Consider the following 24,994-nt stretch of genomic DNA (forward strand, 5'->3'; position numbering starts at 1 on the left):
AATCATTACTGCTCCCCATCAAGGCACTGCCAGAGAGCAGTGTGCCTCATTATCATATAAATTCACCAACAACTGAGAAACACGCAAGCTCCCAAACTTATAAGTGCTCACACAAGCTCAGTCACAGATGGCATCATTCATTGTAGGTGGAAATGTGTGTCGATATCTGAATGTCATTAAAGACGCATTCATACAAGTAGGCCAATAACGGACGAGGGAGAGCAGAAGAGTATGTGCTTTCCATCAAAATGAAAGAAACTAAGTGTGAATAGCAGAGATGACTGAGATGCTGTGGCACACAAGGCCGTGATATCATTCAGGTGTCGTGTATCTTTCCAGCATATGTCTAGCATCACCTTTTGTTTCCACTCACTCCTGCATGGCAGCTGTGCCTCTCTGTGATTGGCTGAAGGGGTTGATGGGCTCCTCCAATTGGGAATTGTATTGCGTCAAAGTGTTTGTCCTTAAGGCATGAGAGCAGATGATTTGTATTTGTTGAAATGTTTTCTTGTTATGCGTGACTTACATAAGATACTGAAGGTCACATATTTGTGAGGTCGCAGAAAAATAATTATATTACAAATATAATAAGGAATTAGATTAACTTAAGATTTTTGGTTGCTATAGTCTTCATCCTTTTCTCAACCTTATTTGTATAAAAAACCTGAAAGAAAATATATTATCCTAGCTACAAGGATTGGTTTATCTCAGACCTAATACTGGGTATCTCTGTTTTGTATCAGCCTGACAGTCAGAGCTAGGATTAGCTCACTCTTTGAGTCTATATGCATGTCTGGCTAAAAAAAAGCTGTTCCTTCCTGATCACGATACCTTTTTATAGTTAATGTTAGTTTTGTCAAAAGTGAAACTGATTGAAAGTGTTTGAAACCGTTTCAATATTTGCTTTACGTAGCGTCAAACCACTGACAGAAGCTGCTCTTTCTTACTTTTACCTCTCACTCAGTGAGTTGACACATACAACAGCACTCAGGAACCTGTGCCACATTGTGATGTTGAAGTCTTTTTATATCTATTGTGAAATTTAAATCAGCTATTTAATAGCCTTAAATGTAATATTTATGTAATGTTTTATGTACCGGTAAAATGTAATATTTTCCTGTTATGACGGGACAACCCCATCTTCTGTTGATTTTCTCCCTTGCAAATAAGCTGAAGTTATTGAAATTGTCGGAGGTGCCCCCTTCACAAATGCAGTGTCTCAGAGGTGTAATGGTTAAAGTAAATTGATCTGCCTAGTTTGATTTGCCGAATAGATTCACAGTGACACTGGGGGTTTGATTTGAGAATCAATTGACAAATTGCCCCCCCCCCCCCCCCCCCCCGCCTCTCATTGTTGTGGTTGTTGCCTCAGTACAATGTGTGTCACCTGGTATTTTCCAGTGTTAGACACACCCAGACTTTTTCCAGCAAAGCATCTCTCAAGTCTGTTGTTTTTGTCTATTTAGGTGTGAATTTGTCTCGTTACACCTGTGCACTTGTGAGAGCATTTCACATTTTTTGAGGTGCGGTTTGGTTTAAAGTTAGTGTAAAGATTGGGCCGCCTTCACGTTGAAGGTTCAGGTTACCCCTATACTGGTAAATGATTAATGCTCTGGGCGATCAATGGGGCAGTTGTGTCCTCACCAGTATAGCACATGTGTGATAATGTGTGCTGCTGTGCTGTAATACTGATTTTATGGGTGCTATTATTTGATAAAGAAATGTTAATGATATGTGGCTTTGTTTTTATGTGTCCTGACAGCTTTATGTCCTCACTGTTGCAAACTCCTTATCTCTAGATGTGTCCATGCTAGTGATATCAAGCTAATTATGTTCACTAAGGTCATGTTCTCTCTCTCTCTTTTTTTTTTTTAAAATGACTCCAGCCAGCCTCTTGATGTTGCTGTGAAACATAACCTTAATTGCATGGACTACAACAATTAATATATAGTACAATACAGACTAATTAGTTTGAGGAAAATGGCACATAGATAATAAAACAGCAAGTGATACCGTCCTGCATTATACAGTGGACAGGGTTGTTAAAGACTTGGTCTAAATTTAACCTGTTTGACTATGTTATTTCATTGAGGGAAAATAAGATGTGTTATCTGTCTACTGCTCATTAAGTGCCCGTAATTGCACTTTTGTGCAGATCATTGGCAAAGTTAATTCTCTTGACTGCCATGTTAAGTGGTCTGGAAATGAGCTATTAGCTGTGTGTAAAACCAAAAAGCTTGTTGTACTTATGAGCTTAAATGCAAAGCTGCAGCATTATTGACTATGGGGTATATATACAAATCCAAAAACAACTTGTTCACCCACCTCACAGGTGATTTTCTGACATTGTTATTTCTGCTTTAAACCCCTGCAGAGTGATCAAGGTGTCCCTTGATCATCTATCAAAGCATAAAAGCTTTTAGGGTCGAGTTTTCTAAAAAAAAATCATAAAAAATGGGAAAATAAAACACAAAAAATGCATAACTAATGTGAAAATACACATTTTTTCTTATGCAAACCATCAATCCTCTTTTAGCTTCTTACCTCTTCTTTTTTTTTTGTCAGGGTCTAGATGAGGAGGCGATTGTTGACCACGGAAAGACGAGCTTCGCCACTCTCTCAAACTATGAGAAAGACGATTTTGAAAGTAAGTTTAAAACTGCCAGACCACAAGTATTTTTCTTGCAACTATTGATATTTCTTGTGCTTTACTGTGTAATGGAAATGTAGGATTAAGCCAGCACTCATCAGGTGGAAACACTTTCAAGATTCAAGTAAAAGCATCTTTCTTCAAGTGGATCCATAACTATAACTTCCTCTCAGTATTATCTCAGTTTTAAGGCACTGCTGGAGCCCTCTGCTTTCTGTCCAGCTAAGCTGTCCATTTTTTTTCTTCTCTTCATGCTCTTTCATCTCCTGCGCCTTTTTTCTGTTGTCTTTGCTCTCGGTGTTTGTCTCCATCTGTTAGACTTGTGCTTGTGTCCCTTACGCTCAATCCTTTTCTCTTGATTTTAATCCTCCTCCCATTCAGATCAAAGAACGATGACTCATCTACAAAGAAAAGGGTATTGGTAGCAAATGCAGGGTGAAAATGGGGTGCTGTCTTTTTGCAATATGGCTCCTTTGTCGCAGTAACAATAATGAAGAGAAGATCAAACTGGTGTGGGGTGTCACGTTTATGGTTTTCCTCCATATTTTTTTTTTATTTGAAGCTCTCAAAAGAATAGGAAAGAAATTAATTGCCTTTTTTTCTTGAATGTGTGTGTCCCTGGAAATATGATACTGCTTTCACAGTGTAAACCTTTTTCAACATAGTTTAGTGTTTTTTAATATTAGTGTTTAATTCCACTTATATCCCTATATAAGCTCGGCAACTTGCAGATGTGAAGCAGGAGCCTGAGAGGAGCGTAGAGCTTTAAAAGCCAACAAGAAAATCACTCCTTTTGCTATGTTTTTAAAGCTTGGCAGCTAAATTTTTAATTAACTCTAGCCTGTACATTTTATAGTAACTGATGGTTGGTGTAAAGTGCATTATTGTAGTGAAGTCTGAAATGAGAGCATGGATGACCTTTTCAAGTGAGAACTTGAATGGTATATGTGCCGTGAGATCTGCTCCACAATCTAATTATTTTTTTCTATAAGTTAAAAATTTAAGCTACCGATATGCAGGAAATGACTATAGCATTTCCACTCTGCACAGTTGCAGTGTCGGGATTGTCCACGAAAAAATGCACAAAATAATGTTGCTGCACATGTGGTTTGAGCTGTATGCTGTCGTTATACCCGAGGAGTTATACCTCGAATCTGTCAGGTTTGCTAGATATAGAACTGTTACTTCTTTATCCGAAGAGAAAAAAAGTTCAAATTTTATGTAGATCCATTATAACAAGATGTATAGCAGTTGTGGTCATTTAAACTTGAGCCAGGATTTGTTGATTTAAAAATCATATCCTCGTATATTGAACAATATTTTCTTTCCTTTCAGATACACAAAATAGAAACAGATTTCTATAATATTTGTTATGTGTAGTTATTTATTCACTCATTTATGTTCTGCTTGACTCTGGATCTGCTGGTTTTTGTGTTTGTGGCTTCCAAACAGGTGTGTTGGGAGCAGGTAAGTTGCACCGTGTCCTCTGGCAGACAAATGATTATGTTAACATGCATAAGGAGGTTGAATGCCGTTTCTCCCCTCCTTTTATTTCCTACACAAGCAGACAATAATTAATAAAATTTCAATGAATCTCTTTTTTCACATCCAATTATTGGTGCTGGTAAAGTGTTTGCAGATTAGAAGCTGTGTCACAGTGTAATACAGTGTGTCAATAGATATTGCATCTTTACTTTTCCTAGGCCACAGAGCAGTGTACGTGGGTGTCCATGTTCCTCTTGGGAGGGAGAGTAAGCGGAGGCATCGCCACAGAGGACACAAGCAAAGAAAGAAGAAGAATAGAGATTCCGAGGAGGGGAAAGAAGATGGCAGGGATTCTCCTACTTATGGTTGGCGACTATTTTGAACTTAATTGCAATTTCATCCATATCACATGCCATTTTTTTTTTACTTTTCTTTCTCTAGTCTGCTCTGTTTTCTTATATCCCATCCCACAGTATTGTAGCTTGCAGCTAGTGTGTACCTTTGAACCTTACCTTATCTATTACCGCACACTAATGGGCTTCCTTCACATATTAAATAGAATCTCCTATAATCTAGAATAGGTAGAATCTTTTAATATAATGAATGAAAAACTCCACATAAAATCTTTAAGTAAAGCATCCACAAAAAGCTTAAGTTAAAAAAAATGTAGCCACTGTGTGCAATTACATAATTACTTTTGTTTAACCCTCTGATTTTCTCCATACGTCAAACAGTGCAGCTCTAAAAGGCATTAAAGGCCGCTGTGAACGGCCTCTCACAGACTGAAGGCTCCGGCATTTTAAGTGATGTGCGTACGCATTTGTGATTGAAGTTGCTGCGTCATTCCAGCTGTAAGACTCGTAAGCAACCAAGCAGTACTTTGAACTCGATGAAAGACTGAATCGAGCCTTGTAACAGTGCAACTAACAAAAGATACTTTTATTTTTAAAGCACGGTTTTATCATTTAAAGTGTCAATATTCTGAGGTAGACTTTTTGGGATAGGACTAAAAATGTGTTTTATAAAAACAGTTTATCACAGTGATACAGAGATGACAAACTAAAACACTTCAGTGTGTTCGGGATGTTTATAAAAATGTTTCAGTATCTGCTTTTGCTCCAGAAAATAAATGTTTTTCAGTTGGAAATCAAGTGTTAATATTGAGTGCGTAATAGACACCAAATCACCACACAATGTACCCTTGTGTTAACAGAAAGTAACTCACCCGTTTTCACTCCAACTATTTAATTTCTGCCTCCCTGTGGAGTTTAGTCTTCTAATATACTTTATCTATTTCCTTCTTCTCTGTGGTTTCAGATATCCTAATACTGTATCTCTTAATTCAATCAGACATGAAAAGGAAGTTGCTAAAGCGTCCGAGTTTTATTATTCTCTTTAGCACACTTCTTGGTATTCTTCCTCAAAGAAAAGCAATTACATAGATGGTTGTCGTGACCAGCTACACATAGACGCAATCCATCCGGCTTTATAATTGTAGATTTAATCTCTGCTTTCACAGAGCATTTTCCCACATCATCCTTTAGAGTTGAAATAAACATTTAAGAATAAGACATCTGCCCTGTGCAATTTTTTTGTGAAGTAAGAAAAGTTGTTTACATTGGGCCACTAACCAAAATGCTCTGAGTTTATACTTTATTTTGGAAACTTCTATCTTCCCTGCATTTCCTGACAGTTTGTTCAGTTTCTTTAATTTTATTGTTATTGTTATAATTATTGCAAAAATGAACCTTGGCCTTTTGTTCCACTCTCTGTTTAGACACGCCATCCCAGAGGGTACAGTTCATCTTGGGTACAGAGGATGATGACCTGGAGCACGTCCCTCACGACCTCTTCACCGAAATGGATGAGCTGTCCTTTAGAGATGGCACTGCCACTGAGTGGAGAGAGACTGCCAGGTTAGGAGGCAGATGAAAGTGTGAACAGCGTAACGACCATATGAAGTCTAAAAAAGACAGAACAGAAGCCCACAGCACAGATCTATTGGCTTTTTAAAGAAAAACCCATTAATTTTCAGTTAGATTTAAAAGGGAAGGTGTTACCTAAGGTCTTTTTGACAAATAATCACAGCTATCAGCTTAAGTGGCTTATTTCTCAGTAAAAAATCATTGTGAACTTTAGAATTTTTCTACTGTGAAGTACTTTAAATGACAATTGAATAATTCCATAATGCCTTCACAGCATTTTTAATGCCCCCAGAATCTGCAGCAATCCTGAAACATTTCTTTCATTGAACAATCTCAATTTTAATTTGATATTAAAAGAAAACTAAACTAATATCATACATAAACATTTCCAGGGTTGTTTGCTGTGGTTTGAAATAAACTTGGCAAAAAAGTAAATAAATTTGGTCGATGATTCCTTTGTTGTTACAATGCTTCTTGGCAACCGCCTGTTTGTTATAAATGGTCCCACATTTGTAAGGAAAATGTATTTACTGGTTGATCCGCAGAGTTGAGTATGTGGATTGTGCCCATGAAAAACTTGCCGAATCTTCTCTGCAGAGGTGGGACCAAGTCATTGTTTTGCAAGTCTCAAGTAAGTCTCAAGTCTTTATCCTCAAGTCTCAAGTCAAGTCTCAAGTAATGTCAGGCAAGTCAGAGTCGAGTCTCAAGTCACTGGTGTAAAAGTCCGAGTCAAGTCACAAGTCTGAAACTTTGAATTTCAAGTCCTTTCGAGTCTTTAAAAAAAAAACAACGAAAAAATAATGTTGCAGTTATATGCTAAATGTAAATATTAGACCATGTAATTTTTAAATCTGTGTTTTTCTCAACACATGACAAAATAGTGAACTTAGAAAATATACACAAATTGTGAAATTGCACCTCTTTAAAATGCAGCTCAATTAAACCTAGCTCCAAGAATAATTTTCACCGACAGTTCTGAGATAAGCTGCATGTTATTCTTGGATGCGGTTGTAGGACCAGCTTTAAAATCGCATGACAAAAATATCATACATATTAAAAAAAACTGTATCACCAACGTAGCCTGGACAACATTTGCTAGTTAGATGAAGTCAGCTATCTCATCTTAGCATATTTATATGCATATTTATAATTATACGCTTCTTGGAGTGAGTGCATACACTCATGAAGTTTAGTAACTTCAGGTCACTGCAACAAGCCCAGGTACAGTTTACCGACGGATGGGTACAGGACCTTGAAATGCACCGTGTAGAACGAAAGACCATCGTACGTATCATAAGTTTACCAGTCTCACAAATCGTCGTCATAAATACACATTCCTTAACCGTTTATTAATAGGACCTTTGAGCTCAACGGTAATTAATTAGTAGTGGAAATAATTTCTGGTAGCATCACAGAAATGTAGCAGTGACAATAATATTGTATGCTGTAATCGTACTGGGCAATTAGTGATACAAAACAACTGTTTTATCCTGTGAATAAAAGTATATGTTTTTGTCAATGTACCATAATAACAGAAGCGAAACGCAATATTGTGTCAGGACAATTCACTATTTATGCACAATAAATAAAGGAGCATAGCGCGACCATTTCTGTTCAGCGCCAGACTTGCTTGTAACCTATATCACCAATTATGTTATGAAAATGACGTATTAACTACTAAAAAACACTGACCTTCGTGTAAATGCTTGGAGCAGACTAACCTGTGAGCTGGAGGGTTCTGGGACGTTATATTTGATCTTTGAATGGCTGCAATCCAGTTGCCTCTTTGTTACTTCGGAAACATGGCTGAACAATTTCTCTTCAACGACGTAATCCGATAACAACCGATCTCTTTACTCGTCGGCTTCCCGTGGCTGTCATGCGACCGGCTATTGCAGTTAATAATACAACAGCTTCTTGACATTTTTGTGTTTCTTTTTATCGCTGTGTAACTGATTTTAATTGAAAGCCTGCGTGCGCTAGTACCGCTTGCCACGAGTTCCCAGAATCCTTTGCGGTTCTATCCGTGAATGACGTCACATTTTCAATCTCTATATAATATGCATGTTAGATTTTATATTTGGGGTAAAATATCAAGTCTTTTCAAGTAAACCGGTTCAAGTCCAATTCAAGTCCCAAGTCATTGGTGTAAAAGTCCAAGTCAAGTCACAAGTCTTAGAACATTTTTTCAAGTCAAGTCTAAAGTCATAAAATTAATGACTCGAGTCTGACTCGAGTCCAAGTCATGTGACTCGAGTCCACACCTCTGCTTCTCTGTCAATGCCAAACGCCCTATTCTACTTTTTGTCTGGATTATTTATTGGATTGAATGATTGACGTCTGAAGAAACAAGACATATTGGCAATTTAACAATTCATTGAACAAACAGGGGCCTCAGTAGCACGTGGAAGAACCATACACTGCCACAATAGCCTGACATCTCCTCATGCTGGTCACCAGCTTAGTCAAACACTGCTGTGGGATGGCATCACATTCTTTAACCAGCATTTGTCGCAAGTCAGTGTGGTTGTCTTGGTCAGAGAATAAACTGTTTAGCATTTGGCAAGTTTTTTATGTGTGCAACCCACATACCCAACTCTCAACCTAGATTGTCAGTTGAGCAGATTTATTGACAAAAAGCATTTTTACAACAAAGAAATAATCAACCAAATACAAACTTTTGTGCTAAGTTTACGAATGACGACCTAGCTTCCCTGGCATCTCAAAGACTGACATAATTTGAACTGAAACTTAATTTGCAGTGCTTTAGAAAAAAAAAAGCATCTTGGCTGACAAGTTGCTGCTCTAAGTGGAGGAGTTTAAGTAGCTTGGGCTCCTGTTCATAAGTGAAGGGAGAAGAGAGTGGGAGATTCGAAGACAGATTGGGCCTGTGGCAGTAATCCTGATGCTGCATTGGTTCATTGTTGTAAGGAAAGGGATCAGAAGAAAGGCAAAGCTCTTGATAGTGACCAAAAGAATGAGATCACTGATACAAGCAGTGGAAATGAGCTATCTCTGAAGGGTGGCTGGCCTCTCTCTTAGAGATGGGGTAAGGAGTTCAGTCATCTGAGAGAGACTCAGAGTATACCCACTAACCCTCCACATTGAAAGGAGCCAATGAGGTGGCTAGGGCATCTGACGAGGATGCCTCCTGGGCACCTCGTGGGTGAGGTGTTTTCCAGGACACACTGGAAAGACTACATCTCTTGGTTGGCCTGGGAACGTCTACCCCTGTATAAGCTGGAGGAGGTGGCTGGGAAGAGGGAGGTGTGGGCATCCTTGCCTCAGGCTGCCCCCCCCCCCCCCCCCCGAACCTGTTTCTGATAAGCAGAAGAAAATGAATGGATGGATGGATGGATAGCATCTTGGCTTTGCAAGCCAGCACAGACTCTTACTGAATTGCAATACAGCTTGTATGTGGGTACAAATAAAACATTGTCGTCTTTCTGTACATGTCTGTTTTTTGGCGCTTACCTACAGATGGCTGAAGTTTGAAGAGGATGTGGAAGATGGTGGTGAGAGGTGGAGTAAGCCTTACGTGGCCACATTGTCCTTGCACAGCTTATTTGAACTGCGTAGCTGCATACTTAACGGCACAGTTTTGCTGGATATGAGGGCCAGTAGTATCGAGGAAATCGCAGGTAAATTTACAATAGAGGACTTTTACATATCATTGTTATATTTTTTAGGTAGCATTGCGATTACTATGAAATGCATTGAATTTATTACAATAATAATTACATGTTTAATGGTCTATATATAACCTTCTTTGTGTGTTCTTGTGTGTTTGTGTTTTTGCCGCTGACATTGTGTGACTCAGACATGGTGATAGACAGCATGGTGGCGTCAGGGCAGCTGAAGGAGGATTTGCGTGACAAGGTGCGGGAAGCAATGCTGAAGAAACACCATCATCAGAATGAGAGAAAGCTCAGCAATCGCATCCCACTTGTGCGCTCCATTGCTGACATAGGCAAGAAACATTCTGACCCACTCTTGCTTGAAAAGAACGGTGAGATCCTACGGCGCACTCACATTTCTTTTTCTCCGATGTTTTCCACCACTGGGGAACTGTTCTTAAAAATCCACTGTTCAAATCCCTCAAAGCCAGCGTAGAAGGTGGATGGTTTAAAGTGAGTAAAATTGTTGAAGCACTCAGTCCCCTTAGTGAAAAAGAAATTTGAGTGCTAATTTATGTGCTAACCTGTATGGCTGGCCTGGCTTTGGGGTTTGAATTAATTGTTTTCACTCCTCAGGGTGTGACATTCAGGAAATAACGCTTTACCTGCAACTGGAGTCAGCATTGTGTGCATCTTTTGTTTTTTGACTAGGCATGGCCACAGTGGTGTTGCACATTTTAGGATCTTGGGTTAGATGCCTGAGGTTTTAACAATGAATGAAATATCCCATTCTCCACTTCTCTGTCTGTGGTTTTTGTTGGGCTTGCATTTTCGCAGCATTAAAACTGAAATGCAAATGTGAGAGGTCAGAATTCTCTCACGTTGTAGGTTTGTGATGGTAACAGCTGCAGTCTGAAATATGTATGTTTATATGAATGTGTTGTGTAGGACTTATGAGTGGTCTGTGTGTGACAGAGCACATTTCCTCGCAGTGCACCAACATCGCGCTAACTCATCCTCGCCTGCATGCAAGCCTTTCTGAACTCGGAGCTTTGCCTCACTCATAGTGTGTGACCGGCTTATTTGGAGTTGAGTATAACACGTTGTTTGTCCCTTGTAGAGCCTCCCACATGCCTCACTGAATCATTCTTGGCTTCTTCTGCACACAGCCATGCTTTTAGCTCACGTTTATGCAAGCACGAATCTCTAACTACACCTCTGTCACCCTATCGCTGCCCACTCTTTCTTGCTGTCTCCTTCAGATACCATTTCTGTGATGTACTGCAACTTCACATGTTTTTCTTCTGTTCCATTCCTTATTCCTTGTCCCACCCCATCCCTCCCTCAATCCCCTCTTTCCCCTATTTGCTTTCCCTCTCCTCCTCCCCCCCTCCCTTATTTCTTTTTTTTTTTTTTTTTTTTTTTTTTTGCCATTGTCTCCTCTGTTAGGAGAGGGCCTGTCCTCTTCACGTCTTTCTCTCCACAAGCCAGGGACAGCATCCTCCGTATCCAACCTGTCCCAGAGACGAGAGTCCAGAGTCTCCGTTCTGCTCAACCACCTGCTGCCCTCTTCTTCTTCCAACACTGGGCTTTTCCCAGGTCCTTCTCCCTTTACCACCCCTCAGGCTTTACGCCGTTCTCAGAGCCCATCACACAGACAGGGCGTAGTCCTCGGCCCACAAGGCATCCCTGAGGTTGTGGTATCTCCTCCAGAGGATGAGGACCCACCAGAAGAAGAGGCGGTATCACCACAGCTCAGCCGGCGAGCATCCTCAGCATCCCAGAGCGTTGAGCTGCTGCCCTTAGAAGGCAAATATCTGTGTAGCCTGCCAGTGTGAGTCACAGCTTGAACAGAGAACACTAGCACTAGCATGAAAGCTCTGCTCACTGTTAACTTCCAACCTTGCGTCCATCTCATAATTAATCCACAGCAAGGCTCACTCACTGAATACTGTGTATATATATCAATAAACGTTTTGACATTACTCACTGATGAAACCTCTGCTTCCCTTCCCTTCTGTTCATCTCTTCCACCAGCCTGTTCCTTTCTGCTATCTCTCATCCCTGTTTTGCCCCTTAAACTTTGCTCCACACATTTTCTAAGCATCTACGCCTTGCTTAGCTGAGTCCATCTTCACACCTTCCCCTTGTGTTTGCATAGCTACCCCCAAAATCTTGTGCCGATACTTCGTCATCTGTCTTTTCATGTTTTTGTTTACACATTCTGCTCACCATGACTCATTAGTTGAAAAACTTGTTTGAAGGGGTTTTGTTATTGGGTTTATTTCACAATGAGCAGTTTATCAGCCCAATAGGTCATTCAGTTCATCTTCGTTTTCTGCAGTTCAGAGTTGCACAGCATTAATTACGTAGGCTAGATATGTTTATAAAAAAATCCAAATGTATTAACAGGGAAAGTGTAACTCTTATCACTGGTGTCACATAAATCTTTTGATAGTGTGTTCTGTATGTTTTCTGTGGAGGTACAGCTAAAAAATGCTGCCTAGTTTTTGTAACCCACTTTAGCCATTCTTAGTGTGGGCATCGTTAACTGGAGCTGCTGGCCTTTATTTTTTTGTGCTGTCCTGCTGTTGTCAGTGACTCACAGCACTGTATAAAGAATACATTCCCATCAATTAATTGGGGACTTTTGCACAGTTAGAGCAGCACTTATTGATTGTTGTTTGACGCAAATCTTGCAGAAGCCTTGGGACATTTCTTTTGCTTTTGTGGTGGTGTTTTGGAACTAACAAAACTAGCAATACATCCTAAATCCTTTTAGCTATGAGCATTTGCCCTCAGGCGACTGCTCCTTTGATTTCACTGAAATGTCATTCAACTTGTGCTTTTCCCATTGCATCATTTGGCACCCATTCTCATCATTTGGCATCAGTTCCAAAGATAAACATTCTTTTACCCGTCTAAGAGTGTAGAGAGAGCAATGTGTGCCAGCAGCGTGGCCAAAAATAAGCCTGTGATTAGAGCTGGTGTGTTGGTACTGTATGTACCATCACACTGGCACCTACTGTGACTTTTTGTTCTTCCCGAACCAAGCGGTTTTAATTTATTATTAGACTCTGTGTGCATGTGTGTACGTACGTCTGTGTTTGTTTCATTCTGGGAATGGCTCCATTTCAAAGTATGGGCTGTTAGAATCCGCATTCAGTTGATGGGAGCTGAATCTGAAAGGTTAGGGAGGTCTTATTATAGCTGACAAGCTTCTGTAATTGTACCCCCTCCTGGGGAAATACATAGAATTAAGAGCAGGCTTCAGAGGAGGCTTTCAGGCCTTTCCACTTTCAAATCATTAAATTTAATAATGTCATCTGGTGTTGGCTGGAGGTTGTAGAAACTGTACCGTTGAGCTAAATGGCTAATTATCTAACAGCTGTATAAGTGTATATGCCATGTCTGGAGGCTATTTGAAGTCTAGCTTACATGTTACAAATACATAGAGTGAAGGTATTGTAGATATTGAGTTGACAAGAGGCTATTTATGTGTAAATGTCATGCACCCATTGAGTGTGCTCGTGTCATGTGTAAAATACCTTTACACGGGCCATTCAGGGACTCACTGCACTCCACTTGTTACACGTTAAAAGAGAGAGTTGTTGTTATTATTACAGTAGTTGCATTTAAAACTCCTTCATGCATATAACAAATTATATTATTTTAGATCTGTACATGTATTCCTACAGGTGCTATAAATGTACCCTCTAATCTTCTTTTTGTCTTTTATTGGAATTTCCGCCAGTCGGTAATTTCAGACATCTGTGCTACTTTTTTGCATATGAATGAGGTAGTGCTGTGACACCACTGTTTAAAAGGCTGGTGTGGTGGAGCATTCCAGGGCTTAGCCTTCCTGAATGAGGTGTGCTGGCAGACACAACCTAAACTAATCCCTCCCATATTTCAAGAGGCTTTGTCAGGTATGTGAGCAATCACATTTCTGTTCAGCAGTCCCAGCTACCCAGCATTCACTGGGGTTACTCCAGGGTACAGTTCAAGGGTATGAATCAGTGGCCAGAAATCACTGGCAGAAATGATACATTTTCACTTTGACTTGTGGTGTATTTCGTTTTTTATGTTTGCTTAATTATTTCTTGATGACTTTTATTTTTTTGTGGAAGTGGAAATGAAGAAAAACCTGGTAAAAGAATTTCAGAGGACAGTATGCATATGTAGTCCTTCGCTTTATATGCAGCACTCCCTCATTTCATCTCCCTCTCTCATCTCGCATAAAGTGCTAGCGGTTCCTGTATCTGGTATGGCTCAGATCGCATAAAGTGTGCAACCAGTCGTCCACAGAAATGACAGTTTTAACATTTGATCTGCCAGGACATCAAACACTTCCATTCACCTTTAGAGCAAAGCCGACATGAATTCAAGCCAAGCAGGAGTAACTTCAGTGCCAGAGCATGAGCTCAACAGACTGGGAGCATTCAGGAATACTGTAGTGTCAAATATCATCTTCCCTCTGAAGAGCTGTCACATCGTTGCTGCTCTGTATCACATTTAGTGGATTTCGTGGAAGAAATCATTTCACTTGACAGAAAAATAACATAATAAAATAGATTCAACTAATCTTTAATCAGCTCCGGCATATGTTTTTTTTTTTTATTTAAACATTTGGCGCAGTATGTTGGAGCCAAAAAACTGCAGAACTGATCTGGTTGAACATTTAAAGCAAATTTCCTTAGGCCACTTAGCTAAGAGCACATACAGTGTTTAATTTTCCCTTTAAAACTGAATATAGAAATATGAAGTTGAAACACTTATTTAAACTGTAATACTAAATTTTTTTAAAAAAGTGTGATTCGCTTTGTATCAGGTTTGTTTGCATAGAGTGATTAAATTCCACAATTGCGTCACGTTTGTTGAGCCCATGCTGTAAAGTAGAAGTACGCATATCATTATATAATCTTCTTCATAATTAGACAGGCAAATTAATGGCACTTACTTTAATTATTAAAAGTTGTTATTATCATTATTAATCTTATTACTAATCACATGACAGATAGCGTTCATGGCAGACCTCACAGCTGGTCTCCTGCCGTCATTTCCTGCCTTGTACTTACACGTTTTCTACCGCCGCTTTGTCTTTTTCTCTCCTCTTTTGCATCCCAGGACCACTGGTGTCTCAGAACTCCGTCCCAAACAATCTGGATAGCAACAAGGCAATGGATAGGCGGCCATCCAAAGTAGGGGTCAGTAGAGAAAGCAGCAGTGTCGACTTCAGCAAGGTAACCTATCCCCAGTACTGAGCACAGAAACAGTCCGTGGTGGAGGGACCCATGACTGAGCCATCAGTGTTTTTTTTTTTTTTTTTTTTCCTTCAGTTTCTGGATGTTCAGTCATTTCGATGGCCTCCATTGAAAACAGCCTCTATGAGCGCCAACATCACATACCTGTCAGCCTTTTTCTTCTGGGCTCAGTAAAAGGCATTAATCATTGCTCCTCCTGTAATGGATGCAGAATAAGCATCAAAGTAAAAGTTACATAACTGTTTAGTTTTGGAAATCCGTAGCATGGCTCCCATTCATCCTACCATTTTCTAGGTCTGCATCCATTAAGTAAAATGGCAGGTTGCCATAAGCACTTGTCAATATGAAAGCATCCATAACTGCCAAAAAATAAGGTGCTGTGTTTGCATGAGTCACAGGAGATGAAGGCACAGACCCTTTTACACAGAGAGGAACAAAATGTTGCCATGCTCGGGTCTATTTTTATTTAGCGTAGCAGTAAAAGCCATTTATCTGAGGAACATAATAAGAAATGGATAAAATCAATGGACAATCTTTGCTCAGTACTATGTAGTTCTATAGGCTGCTCTCAAATCCCCTTATAATTCATTTATTATCATAGCATCCAACTGACCTGCTGCCATTCCTTTCATTTCCATATCTTCATCTCTTTTCACATGTCTGTACTTCCACTGGCTCCAAGTCTATTATACCTTTTTTAAGCTCTTTCTTCTGTGTAGATCTGTATGTATGATTTTACTATTTCACTGACTTCAGGTGGACATGAATTTCATGAAAAAGATTCCCCCGGGTGCTGAGGCTTCCAATGTGCTAGTGGGAGAAGTGGACTTCCTGGAGAAGCCCATAATTGCATTTGTTCGACTGTCACCTGCAGTCCTTATCACAGGCCTTACTGAGGTGCCTGTGCCCACAAGGTAAGTTTTTAAGAATTATATCACATAAGGTCTTTTCTTTGCCTAAAGTTTTGTCATTAAAAAAACACACCAAATATGAAAAGTTAGTTTTTTTAAAAGCAGACTTTTTAAATAATTTGTTAATGCTGCTATCACATCGACCTACTATAACCTGTGGATTTACCATGACTGTGATCATACACAACCCTTTGCAATACCTGGATACAAATCTTGAAACATATAATTGGGCAAAAAATTAGTAGCATGGTGTGCAAAAATGTGGGCAACGCTTGTTTTGTTTTTTTCTAATCAACACGGGAAGAAGTAAAGCGATCAAAAGAAGAAACAACAAGGCTGATGGCTTAACAAACAAACATAAACAATGCAAATTGTTATATAGCTATATAGCCCCGAAATGATATCATACTTCGCAATAAAGACATTAATGATGATGTAGAAAAACATACTGAATGTTTTATGGGAGATTGCAGTAAGTAGCAGCTAGTGCAGACAAAATGAAGGGCATTCTTCACCCTTATTTTTGTCACTGGTGTCAGACTGTCTAATTTGAAGTGTGAATCTATTGCTGCAAGGCTCTTGCAGTGCCATTGTAGTGATGCAACATAAGTCAATTGCAAAAAAAAAAAAAAATGTACCCTAGGTTTTTTAGGTGTTTTCGTTGTTTTCTGTTATTTTTATTACTCGTACTTAACTGCTGTGTGGATTTAATTTATTCAACTTATGATAAACCGATTCTTTACTAGGACACTCTATTTTAATCTTGAGTCATATTCTTTCCTGGTTAAATAAAAATAAACTGAAAAAACTTTGACCAGTTTCTTAAAGCCGTGCTCATCCGTTGCTGTGGACTGCAAACAAAAGTTAACCACATCAGTAATTTCTATCCACTGTCTGCTCTGTCTGTCATATGGAGGGCAAATAGCCAGATCCAGCATTGCTCGGTTGAGTCATTTGTTTATGTTTGGGTCGCACCTCACCAGCTGTCGGTATCTCCTCCTCATGTGGCTTCTTAGCTTGGATGCAATCAACAGTGTATTTTTACCTCAAGTGATGAAACAAATTTGCTTCCACCTTTAATTATTTTTCTTGCACATTTTTCAAAGTGTTGCGCTTTATTGGTGGTGTAATAGCCAAAGTACTTCCATACTTGTAAAGTAGCTCCCTTAGGTGAGGTTAGCTGAGGTTCTGCTCTTGATCTCACATGTCTGGGCTTGTGCTGTTGTTGTGCCCTCTAGGGAGCATAAATACATAGCATGAGATGACACCTTTTTTCTTTTTTTATTTCGGAGCTACAAACCAGCTCCTCAAAAATTTAAGAAAGACTGAATGCAGTTTGTATCACTGTCATCAGTTTAAGTGTATTTAATTAATCTGTTTCTTGTTGAAAGGTTTCTTTTCCTGCTTTTGGGTCCTCACGGCAAAGGACCACAGTACCATGAAATTGGCAGATCCATGGCCACGCTAATGACAGACGAGGTGAGAAGGACACTGCCATTTATTTGAATTTTATCTTATTTTATCTTTTTCAAATGTTAATTGAATTGTGCAACCATTCTCCAAATATATTTCATTTTCTAGATTTTCCACGACGTTGCATACAAGGCCAAAGACCGAACTGATCTACTCTCTGGGATAGATGAGTTCCTTGATCAGGTGACTGTCCTTCCTCCTGGAGAGTGGGATCCCACAATTCGAATTGAGCCACCCAAGAATGTCCCATCTCAGGTAAGTTAGGATCTCTACCACATTTTATATCAGGTGTATCTACTGAATATACATTTAACCCTAGCCTAAAATGACATGACTGTAACAAAAATATAGAGAAAATTGCCTGGGATACACTGATGCATTAATGATTCTAAAACTGGCCATAGGTGTAGATCTCTTTGTTAGTCTTGTGATAGACTGGCAGCCTGTCTAGAGTTCAGCTTGGGTAAACAGTTGGATAAGTCATTAAGAATACAACATCTTTCATACTGTACTTCCATATATACAAGTCTTATAAACAGTAACATGTTGTTTATATGTCACATTTAGCTTTATATCATTATAATCACAGTAAGAGAGGCACCTTAAACGAAGAGAGAGGCCTTAAAAGAATTAAAACATATGGAACATATTGTTTTAAACTGTCCGACCTGCAGATAAAGAGGAAAATACCACTGCAGCCCAATGGCAGTGCACCTCCAGCTGGAGAACTGGAAAAGGAGGAGGACCATCATGTAGGGCCTGAGCTGCAGAGGACTGGGAGGTGAGTATGTAATGGTGACATTATTAAACATCTATCCAGTCAGCTGCTGTTCCCTGTATGGAAGTGACTTGTTCTGTTTATTGTTCTGTTTATCATCTTGAGTTGCAGGGGTTTGTTTATGGTTCTAGGATGCTCTAAAATGAAATTTCTGTGAATTCAAAGCTATCAGCCAAATAATTTTTTCTAACAGAGCTTTTATTAAAATTTGAAATGGTATGAAATGTGAAATTTTAGAAGCACGACATTAGTTTGTTTGAGCAGATACATTACTCTGTTAAACTGAAATGTCGACATTTATGGATAACTGATACCACCTATCCACGGGCCACACACTAAGGACAATGTGTTTATTGGCAACCTCAGACTGACACACACTCATGTCTGTTGGAAGGCACTGTATTATTTACAGAGTCACGCTCCCTTTCACTGCAACTATAAAAGGCTTGTGCTATGAGCGAGCTACTCAGGGAAAGCTGAGCGTAAGAAAGTACAAGAAGCTAATGTTAAGGGAAAAAAATGAAAACACGGGCTCTGTGAAAGAATCAGCAGGGGCTGTGAAGGACAGCAAGAGAGGTTATTTCAGAGGTGTGAGGGAAAGTAAATATAAAAAAAGACCTCACAGGAAGGCTTTTGGATTGGTGTTAGAGAAAAGAGAGGAGACGATATACAAGGTGAGAAATGGATTTGAGAAATAGAAAGGCAAAGGAAAAACAGGCAGAAAGAGGCTGAGTGGTCAGTAAGTAACATCAGACAGCATCTCAGTGAAGCCAGAAACATTAAATTAGTACATTTTAAGAACATCGGTTTACAGCTGACACTGTTACAGTAAGAGTCTTTTCTTTAGTGCTAATAAGCTCTGAACCAGATGGTCACATGATCCACCACAGACACTTAGATACTTAGCTTCATATTAATTGAGTTTTTGTGACAGTAATACTCTTGAAGCTTCCACTCTTCACATTTCCTGATTGAAAATATGTTGAAGTTTGCATTTTTTTTTCTTACGGTAATTGTAATTACATTACATTCAATTTGAAAATTTCAAGCACTAAAATCTGCTCTGGGAATCTTCTAGAATTTTCGGAGGTCTGGTCCTGGATGTCAAGCGGAAAGCGCCCTTTTACTGGAGCGACATCAGGGACGCTCTCAGTCTGCAGTGTCTCGCTTCTGTCCTTTTCCTTTACTGCGCCTGCATGTCTCCTGTCATCACATTCGGGGGTCTGCTTGGGGAGGCGACAAAAGGCAACATAGTGAGTCATAAAGCTTGGCACTTAAAAGTCAGTATTTGATCGCTTCATGGGTTCCAGTGGGCGTAAAAGCCCTAATCCCTTAGTCGTGTTATAGTCGAACGTTTGGGACTATTGCTACTACATATTGTGATTTTTGCACTGGCACTTCAGATGGGTTCTGTGAGGGTATTGTGAATGACGGAAAGCAAATACCCCAGTTCCACAGAATCCTAAAAATGGCCTGTATTTATATAGCGCTTTACTAGTCCCTAAGGACCCCAAAGCGCTTTACATCCTAAACGCTCCATCGTAAAATTGTAAAGTGCAAAAATCTGTTCTTTCTACCATCCATAATAGTGTTATCAGTGTTTTCAAATAAGAAATCCATTTCACAGTTTGAACAATTTTAGCTAAATAATGCAGCACTCTTACACTAGACAATAAGATGGGATCAAATGCACACATGTTACACACAACATGTTTCTGACCTCTTTAAAACACGTGTATGAGCAATCAAAATAAAAAAAAATGTTACATAAAATCAAACTATTAATACATTTCACTTCTTTCTTTTTGTTACCATACAAACTGTTTAGTATAGTGTCTCTTTTTGTGTCTGCTTCTCTTTCATCCAGATGTCTGTGCTAGGCCAGGGACTGTTGGCACAGACAGTCTGTGTGCTGGTGTGTGTAATGCGTCTAAATAAACTCACACGCTGCACAGAGATATGACTTCGGACAAGTCAGCAGTGTGGGAACATTTGAACAGTTTATCTAGCCTCTCAGACGCAGCCCATAATGTCTGTTTAATCAAAGCTTTATGTTCTGGTCTGTGGTCTCCTCCTCATCTGTTTCTTTTCTCCTTCAGCCTTTCCCTCTGTATCCTCCTTTGTGCAATTTCACCTCCCCAATCCCTCCTTTCTTATTCCCTCACTCCACTCCTCTCCTCTGTCTCTACAGAGCGCCATCGAGTCTCTATTTGGGGCATCACTGACAGGAGTAGCATACTCCCTCTTTGCAGGCCAGCCCCTCACTATTCTTGGCAGCACGGGGCCTGTTTTAGTATTTGAGAAGATCCTCTTTAAGTTCTGCAAGTGAGTTTGAGCAAGTTTGCATTGTAGTAAAAAATGCTCAACAGTGTTTTATGTTGATTCCCATTGTCTAATAGAAATTCTTTGTCTTTCCCAGGGACTATAGCTTGTCCTACCTGTCTCTACGGACCAGCATTGGTCTGTGGACTGCCTTCCTGTGTATCCTCCTCGTGGCCACAGATGCAAGCTCTCTGGTTTGCTACATTACCCGCTTCACAGAGGAAGCTTTTGCAGCATTGATCTGCATCATCTTCATCTACGAAGCTCTAGAGAAGCTCTTTCATCTGGGAGAATTGTACCCTGTCAACATGCATAACAGCTTGGACAACCTTACTCTGTATTCGTAAGTACTGAGATTTAAGTTACATGAATGATTAAAGGTCCATTTGTTTATTATTGTTTGCTCAGTATTATATATTTTGAATTGTTTGCACAGGTTGCATTAAATTTAGCTCTTCAAATTGCTGTCTCTGCAAGAGTGCGTTAACTGATAATGAGAGAGGTTAAAATTTATATTATCTTCTTCTACGACTACTTCAGCTGACTGGTTTACTGGGAAAACTCTAAAGTCTTATTAAATTTTCATTTAATTTCTGATTTGTAACGGGCTTTGACACAACCTCAGAGGGACTTGTCTGCCCCTGGTCTCAAAGTAGGGACTTTCCACATTTTCTATTACAGTCTTTAGATTAAATTCCAAAGCATCACATAAAGTAGTTCCTTCTTAAGGAAAATATAATTTTACCCGGCAGATACACTGTAGCATGTACTTAAAGTTTGCTTTAATTGAACCTTAAACATTATTTCTCACAGAAGGCTCAAGGTACAGACTTTGCTTAGTTTTGGATCCTCTGTCCCCAGGTGTCAGTGCTCTCCACCAGCAAATGCTACAGATGAGGTCATGCAGAAGTGGAACCAGTCCGGATATAGTCCAGACTCTATCGAATGGAGCAGCCTCAGTGTTTCAGTAAGACTAGCGCACAGTGACCTCTAGTGTAAAAAGCAGAAATTACAAACACAGTTTTAAAATTGGAGAGCAAACAGTGAAGCTTAATGTTGACTTCATGCATTGAATCTATGTAGAGCACATGCCATAGCTTCCCCAAGTAGCTTTTATACCTGTGTGTGCGTGTGGTGTGTCTCCATTGCTCTACAATTTTCCCACATAAACACTTGCTAGCAGTGGAGTTTCTCTCTTCGAGTTGCTCCATTGTCTTCTAGCTCATTTCAAAAATGGCACCAAAAGAAGTAGCCAGAAATGCATGGAAGGAAAAGGTGGTGCTGTTGTACTGTGAAGTTACATCAGTAGGGAGGTGTGTGTCAGGTTAGGGTGTAAGTTACTGCATAAGGTTTCAGAAAGGTTTGCCATTACATACCTACAGCGTAGATTTAACACAGAAGTTCAATTCCACTATAAGCCAATAGTCTACATTATATAATTCACAATTTTAGTCATAAGCACAACCCCCAGCAATACATCTACCTCTGTCATACAGATGATTCGTTAAATTACCAATTTTTATCCTTTTTCTTCTTCTTTAAAGACGTGCAAATTGCTCCATGGAGACTTTGTGGGTCCTGCCTGTGGTCACCATGGGCCGTACATCCCAGATGTTCTCTTTTGGTCTGTTATCCTCTTCTTCACAACCTTCTTTTTGTCATCATTCCTCAAGCAGTTTAAAACAGAAAGATACTTCCCCACCAGGGTGAGATGTTGGGCTTAATTTGTTTATGTATGTTATTTCTTTTGTAAAACGCAGCAAAAAGAAGCTTTTAAAAGACAAAAGAAAGCACTGTTTAATCCCTAATCATGTAAAATGATGTTTAAATAGTACTATTTGAAATATGAAGCATCAGATCTGTAACATCACATGTCATTATATGTTTTGTACACCTGGTGCACGCAAGTGTGGGCAGATTAACCTAAAAGGTTCTGACACTATGTAAATGTTTGCATTGAGTCATTAGTACAGGAGCAGACTCATGTTCAGAAAGAAGAGATCTTCCTGCATCCTCCCACATAGTACCATCTACAGTGTTATCACTCGGTGTAGGCCGGTGTTGGTATTGTGTAAACTGTAAAATGTGCAACAATTACTTTGATGGAGCTGTACCTACAGAAGGAAATGATATGAAGTTAAGCAGCTTCGCTTCTTTGTTTTAGGAATACATTTATAAAGGGTGGCTGAAGGCACATGTCAAATCCCTAAATAAATTAATCTATTTTGTATATGTGTGTGTTACATAGGTGCGATCCACTATTAGTGACTTTGCAGTGTTTATAACCATCATGATTATGGTGCTAGTGGACTACCTAATGGGGATCCCGTCTCCTAAACTGAATGTTCCTGACCGCTTTGAGGTAGGCATATTGTTCATCTGCATTCCTCCATTTATTACTATTGAGTACATTTTTACGGATCATAGCTATTATCTTCCGTAAGCTTTAAATAAAGTATATAATCTGTAGATAAAGTAAAGGTTTTGTAATTCTATTGTATTTTACTCAAGGGTTTCTTTACAGTGGTAGCAGTCTCTTCTCAGAGATGTAAAAGTACAGATTGTGTGTGCTTAAGGCTTTCATATACAAAAGCTCTTGCTGGAATAGTCTAGATTCTGACCAACACATTACAAGTAATGTGTAAGATAAATATTCTCAGTTAGTTCATACCTTATATATACTTAATGTGGCTTGCACTTTTCCCCTCAGCCAACTTCAAAGAACAGAGGCTGGCTAATGGATCCGTTAGGAGAAAACCCTTGGTGGACACTGCTGGTGGCAGTACTTCCTGCCATGCTCTGCACCATCCTCATTTTTATGGATCAGCAGATCACAGCAGTCATCATCAACCGCAAAGAGCACAAGCTGAAGGTCTGACTTTTATCTGAAAGTATTTTGAGAAAGCTTGTGATAGGGTGCCAAGGGAGGAACTGCGGTACTGTATGAAGACGTCCGGAGTGAGAGAAGTATGCTAGGGTACTGCAGCATATGTATGAGTACAGCGAGACAGTGATGAGGTTTTGCTGTAGAAGTGACAGATTGGTTCAAGGTGGGGGTGGGATTACATCAGAGATTGGCTCTGAACCCCTTCTTGTTTGCAGTGGTGATGGACAGGTTTGACTGATGAAGTCAGGCAGGTGGAAAGGTAAAGATGTAAGGAGTAGAGTTAGTGAAAGTGGATGAGTTTAAATACTTGGGGTCAGCATCCAAAGGAATGGACAGTGCAAAAAAGAGGTGAAGAAGAGCGTGAACACAAGTGTCAAGGGTGATTTGTGACAGAAGGACAGCAGCAAGAGTGAAATGGAGGGTTTACAAGATAGAGGAAGAGCAGTGAGAGGGTTTATGGATGTAGAGAAGGAGGACATGCAGAGGGACGGTAGAGAAAGGGTGAGACAGATGATTCAGTGTGGTCACTTCTAAAGGGAGAAGCTGGAGGAAGTATAAAAAGTTTCACAAAATTTATTTTAATTTTTTTTTTACAGAAAAAGGCAAATAGCTGATTGATCACAGTGAATGAATCTGTCACAAAGATTTTTCTCTTCAGTCTTGAAAGTTTGTGTATGTCCATGCCTCTACTTCTCGTATCTTACAGAAAGGATGTGGCTATCACCTGGACTTGCTCCTCGTGGCAATAATGCTGGGCGTGTGCTCCATTATGGGCTTGCCGTGGTTTGTGGCTGCAACCGTCCTCTCCATTTCCCACGTTAACAGCCTGAAGGTGGAGTCTGGCTGCTCCGCACCGGGAGAACAGCCCAAGTTTTTGGGAATCCGGGAACAGCGAGTCACGGGATTTATGATCTTTGTCCTGATGGGTTGTTCTGTCTTCATGACATCAGTGCTCAAGGTGCGATGGGGTTGTCAGTGAAATAATATTTGCTTCTTCATGAGGATTTGCTTCCCCCTGTAAATCACTGTATATAATAATGTCTTTTGATTATTTGACAAATGTTGCGTTAATTCCGTGTAAACTAACTAATGTGTTGTCACCTGGCACAAGTGTGTCATAGATGTTTTCAGCTTTTTGCTTCATGTACCGTAAGTTAAATATTTTCTAATATGTTGTTTGATTTGTGCTTTCGGCAGTTTATTCCAATGCCGGTTCTGTACGGAGTCTTTCTCTACATGGGTGTCTCTTCCCTCAAAGGCATTCAAGTAAGTCTCTCCCCTGCTGTCTTTGAAGATAGTGCTGCCCTTCTATTCAGAACAGAGCAGGAGTCTGGAGCTGTTAATAAAGATAAGTTTGCCCCCTGCTGTTGCAAACCTTTAATGGTAATTCAGAGTCCCTGGGAGCTTCTCTTAAATGTGTTTCCTCCTCTGAATAATCTATTAAGTGGTACTTTCATGCATTTGTATTTCTTGACTGTTTCACTGACTCTCTTTACTCTAGTTCTTTGACAGAATCAAACTGTTTGGCATGCCTGCAAAGCACCAGCCTGACCTGATCTACCTGCGCTATGTGCCACTGTGGAAGGTCCATATCTTCACCCTGATACAGCTCAGCTGTTTGGTGCTGCTCTGGGTAATCAAGGTGTCTGCAGCAGCTGTTGTATTCCCCATGATGGTAATGA

At 39.8% G+C, this 24,994-nt stretch overlaps 1 protein-coding gene across 11 annotated transcripts in view; it reads left to right on the plus strand.

The window, feature by feature from the left end:
- Nucleotides 1-24,994, plus strand: part of LOC113014099 (sodium bicarbonate cotransporter 3-like) — a 66,889-nt gene that overhangs the window by 34,087 nt on the left and 7,808 nt on the right. For 4 of the 11 annotated variants that reach the window (XM_026155405.2, XM_026155401.2, XM_026155406.2 and 1 more), the window contains exons 2-22: nucleotides 2,566-2,647; nucleotides 4,354-4,500; nucleotides 5,913-6,051; nucleotides 9,541-9,701; nucleotides 9,881-10,069; nucleotides 11,127-11,486; nucleotides 14,805-14,920; nucleotides 15,698-15,855; nucleotides 17,244-17,331; nucleotides 17,434-17,580; nucleotides 18,000-18,106; nucleotides 19,182-19,356; nucleotides 20,295-20,428; nucleotides 20,523-20,768; nucleotides 21,287-21,392; nucleotides 21,970-22,131; nucleotides 22,674-22,787; nucleotides 23,136-23,297; nucleotides 24,019-24,270; nucleotides 24,510-24,578; nucleotides 24,814-24,987. In XM_026155405.2, coding sequence (XP_026011190.2) covers nucleotides 2,566-2,647; nucleotides 4,354-4,500; nucleotides 5,913-6,051; nucleotides 9,541-9,701; nucleotides 9,881-10,069; nucleotides 11,127-11,486; nucleotides 14,805-14,920; nucleotides 15,698-15,855; nucleotides 17,244-17,331; nucleotides 17,434-17,580; nucleotides 18,000-18,106; nucleotides 19,182-19,356; nucleotides 20,295-20,428; nucleotides 20,523-20,768; nucleotides 21,287-21,392; nucleotides 21,970-22,131; nucleotides 22,674-22,787; nucleotides 23,136-23,297; nucleotides 24,019-24,270; nucleotides 24,510-24,578; nucleotides 24,814-24,987 — 3,288 coding nt within the window. The remainder of the gene's footprint in view (nucleotides 1-2,565; nucleotides 2,648-4,353; nucleotides 4,501-5,912; nucleotides 6,052-9,540; nucleotides 9,702-9,880; nucleotides 10,070-11,126; nucleotides 11,487-14,804; nucleotides 14,921-15,697; nucleotides 15,856-17,243; nucleotides 17,332-17,433; nucleotides 17,581-17,999; nucleotides 18,107-19,181; nucleotides 19,357-20,294; nucleotides 20,429-20,522; nucleotides 20,769-21,286; nucleotides 21,393-21,969; nucleotides 22,132-22,673; nucleotides 22,788-23,135; nucleotides 23,298-24,018; nucleotides 24,271-24,509; nucleotides 24,579-24,813; nucleotides 24,988-24,994) is intronic. The other 7 variants (XM_080296617.1, XM_026155403.2, XM_080296614.1 and 4 more) reach the window with 6 other exon arrangements.

This window comes from Astatotilapia calliptera, chromosome 22, assembly GCF_964374335.1.
Source record: "Astatotilapia calliptera chromosome 22, fAstCal68.1, whole genome shotgun sequence".
NCBI classification, from domain to species: domain Eukaryota; kingdom Metazoa; phylum Chordata; class Actinopteri; order Cichliformes; family Cichlidae; genus Astatotilapia; species Astatotilapia calliptera.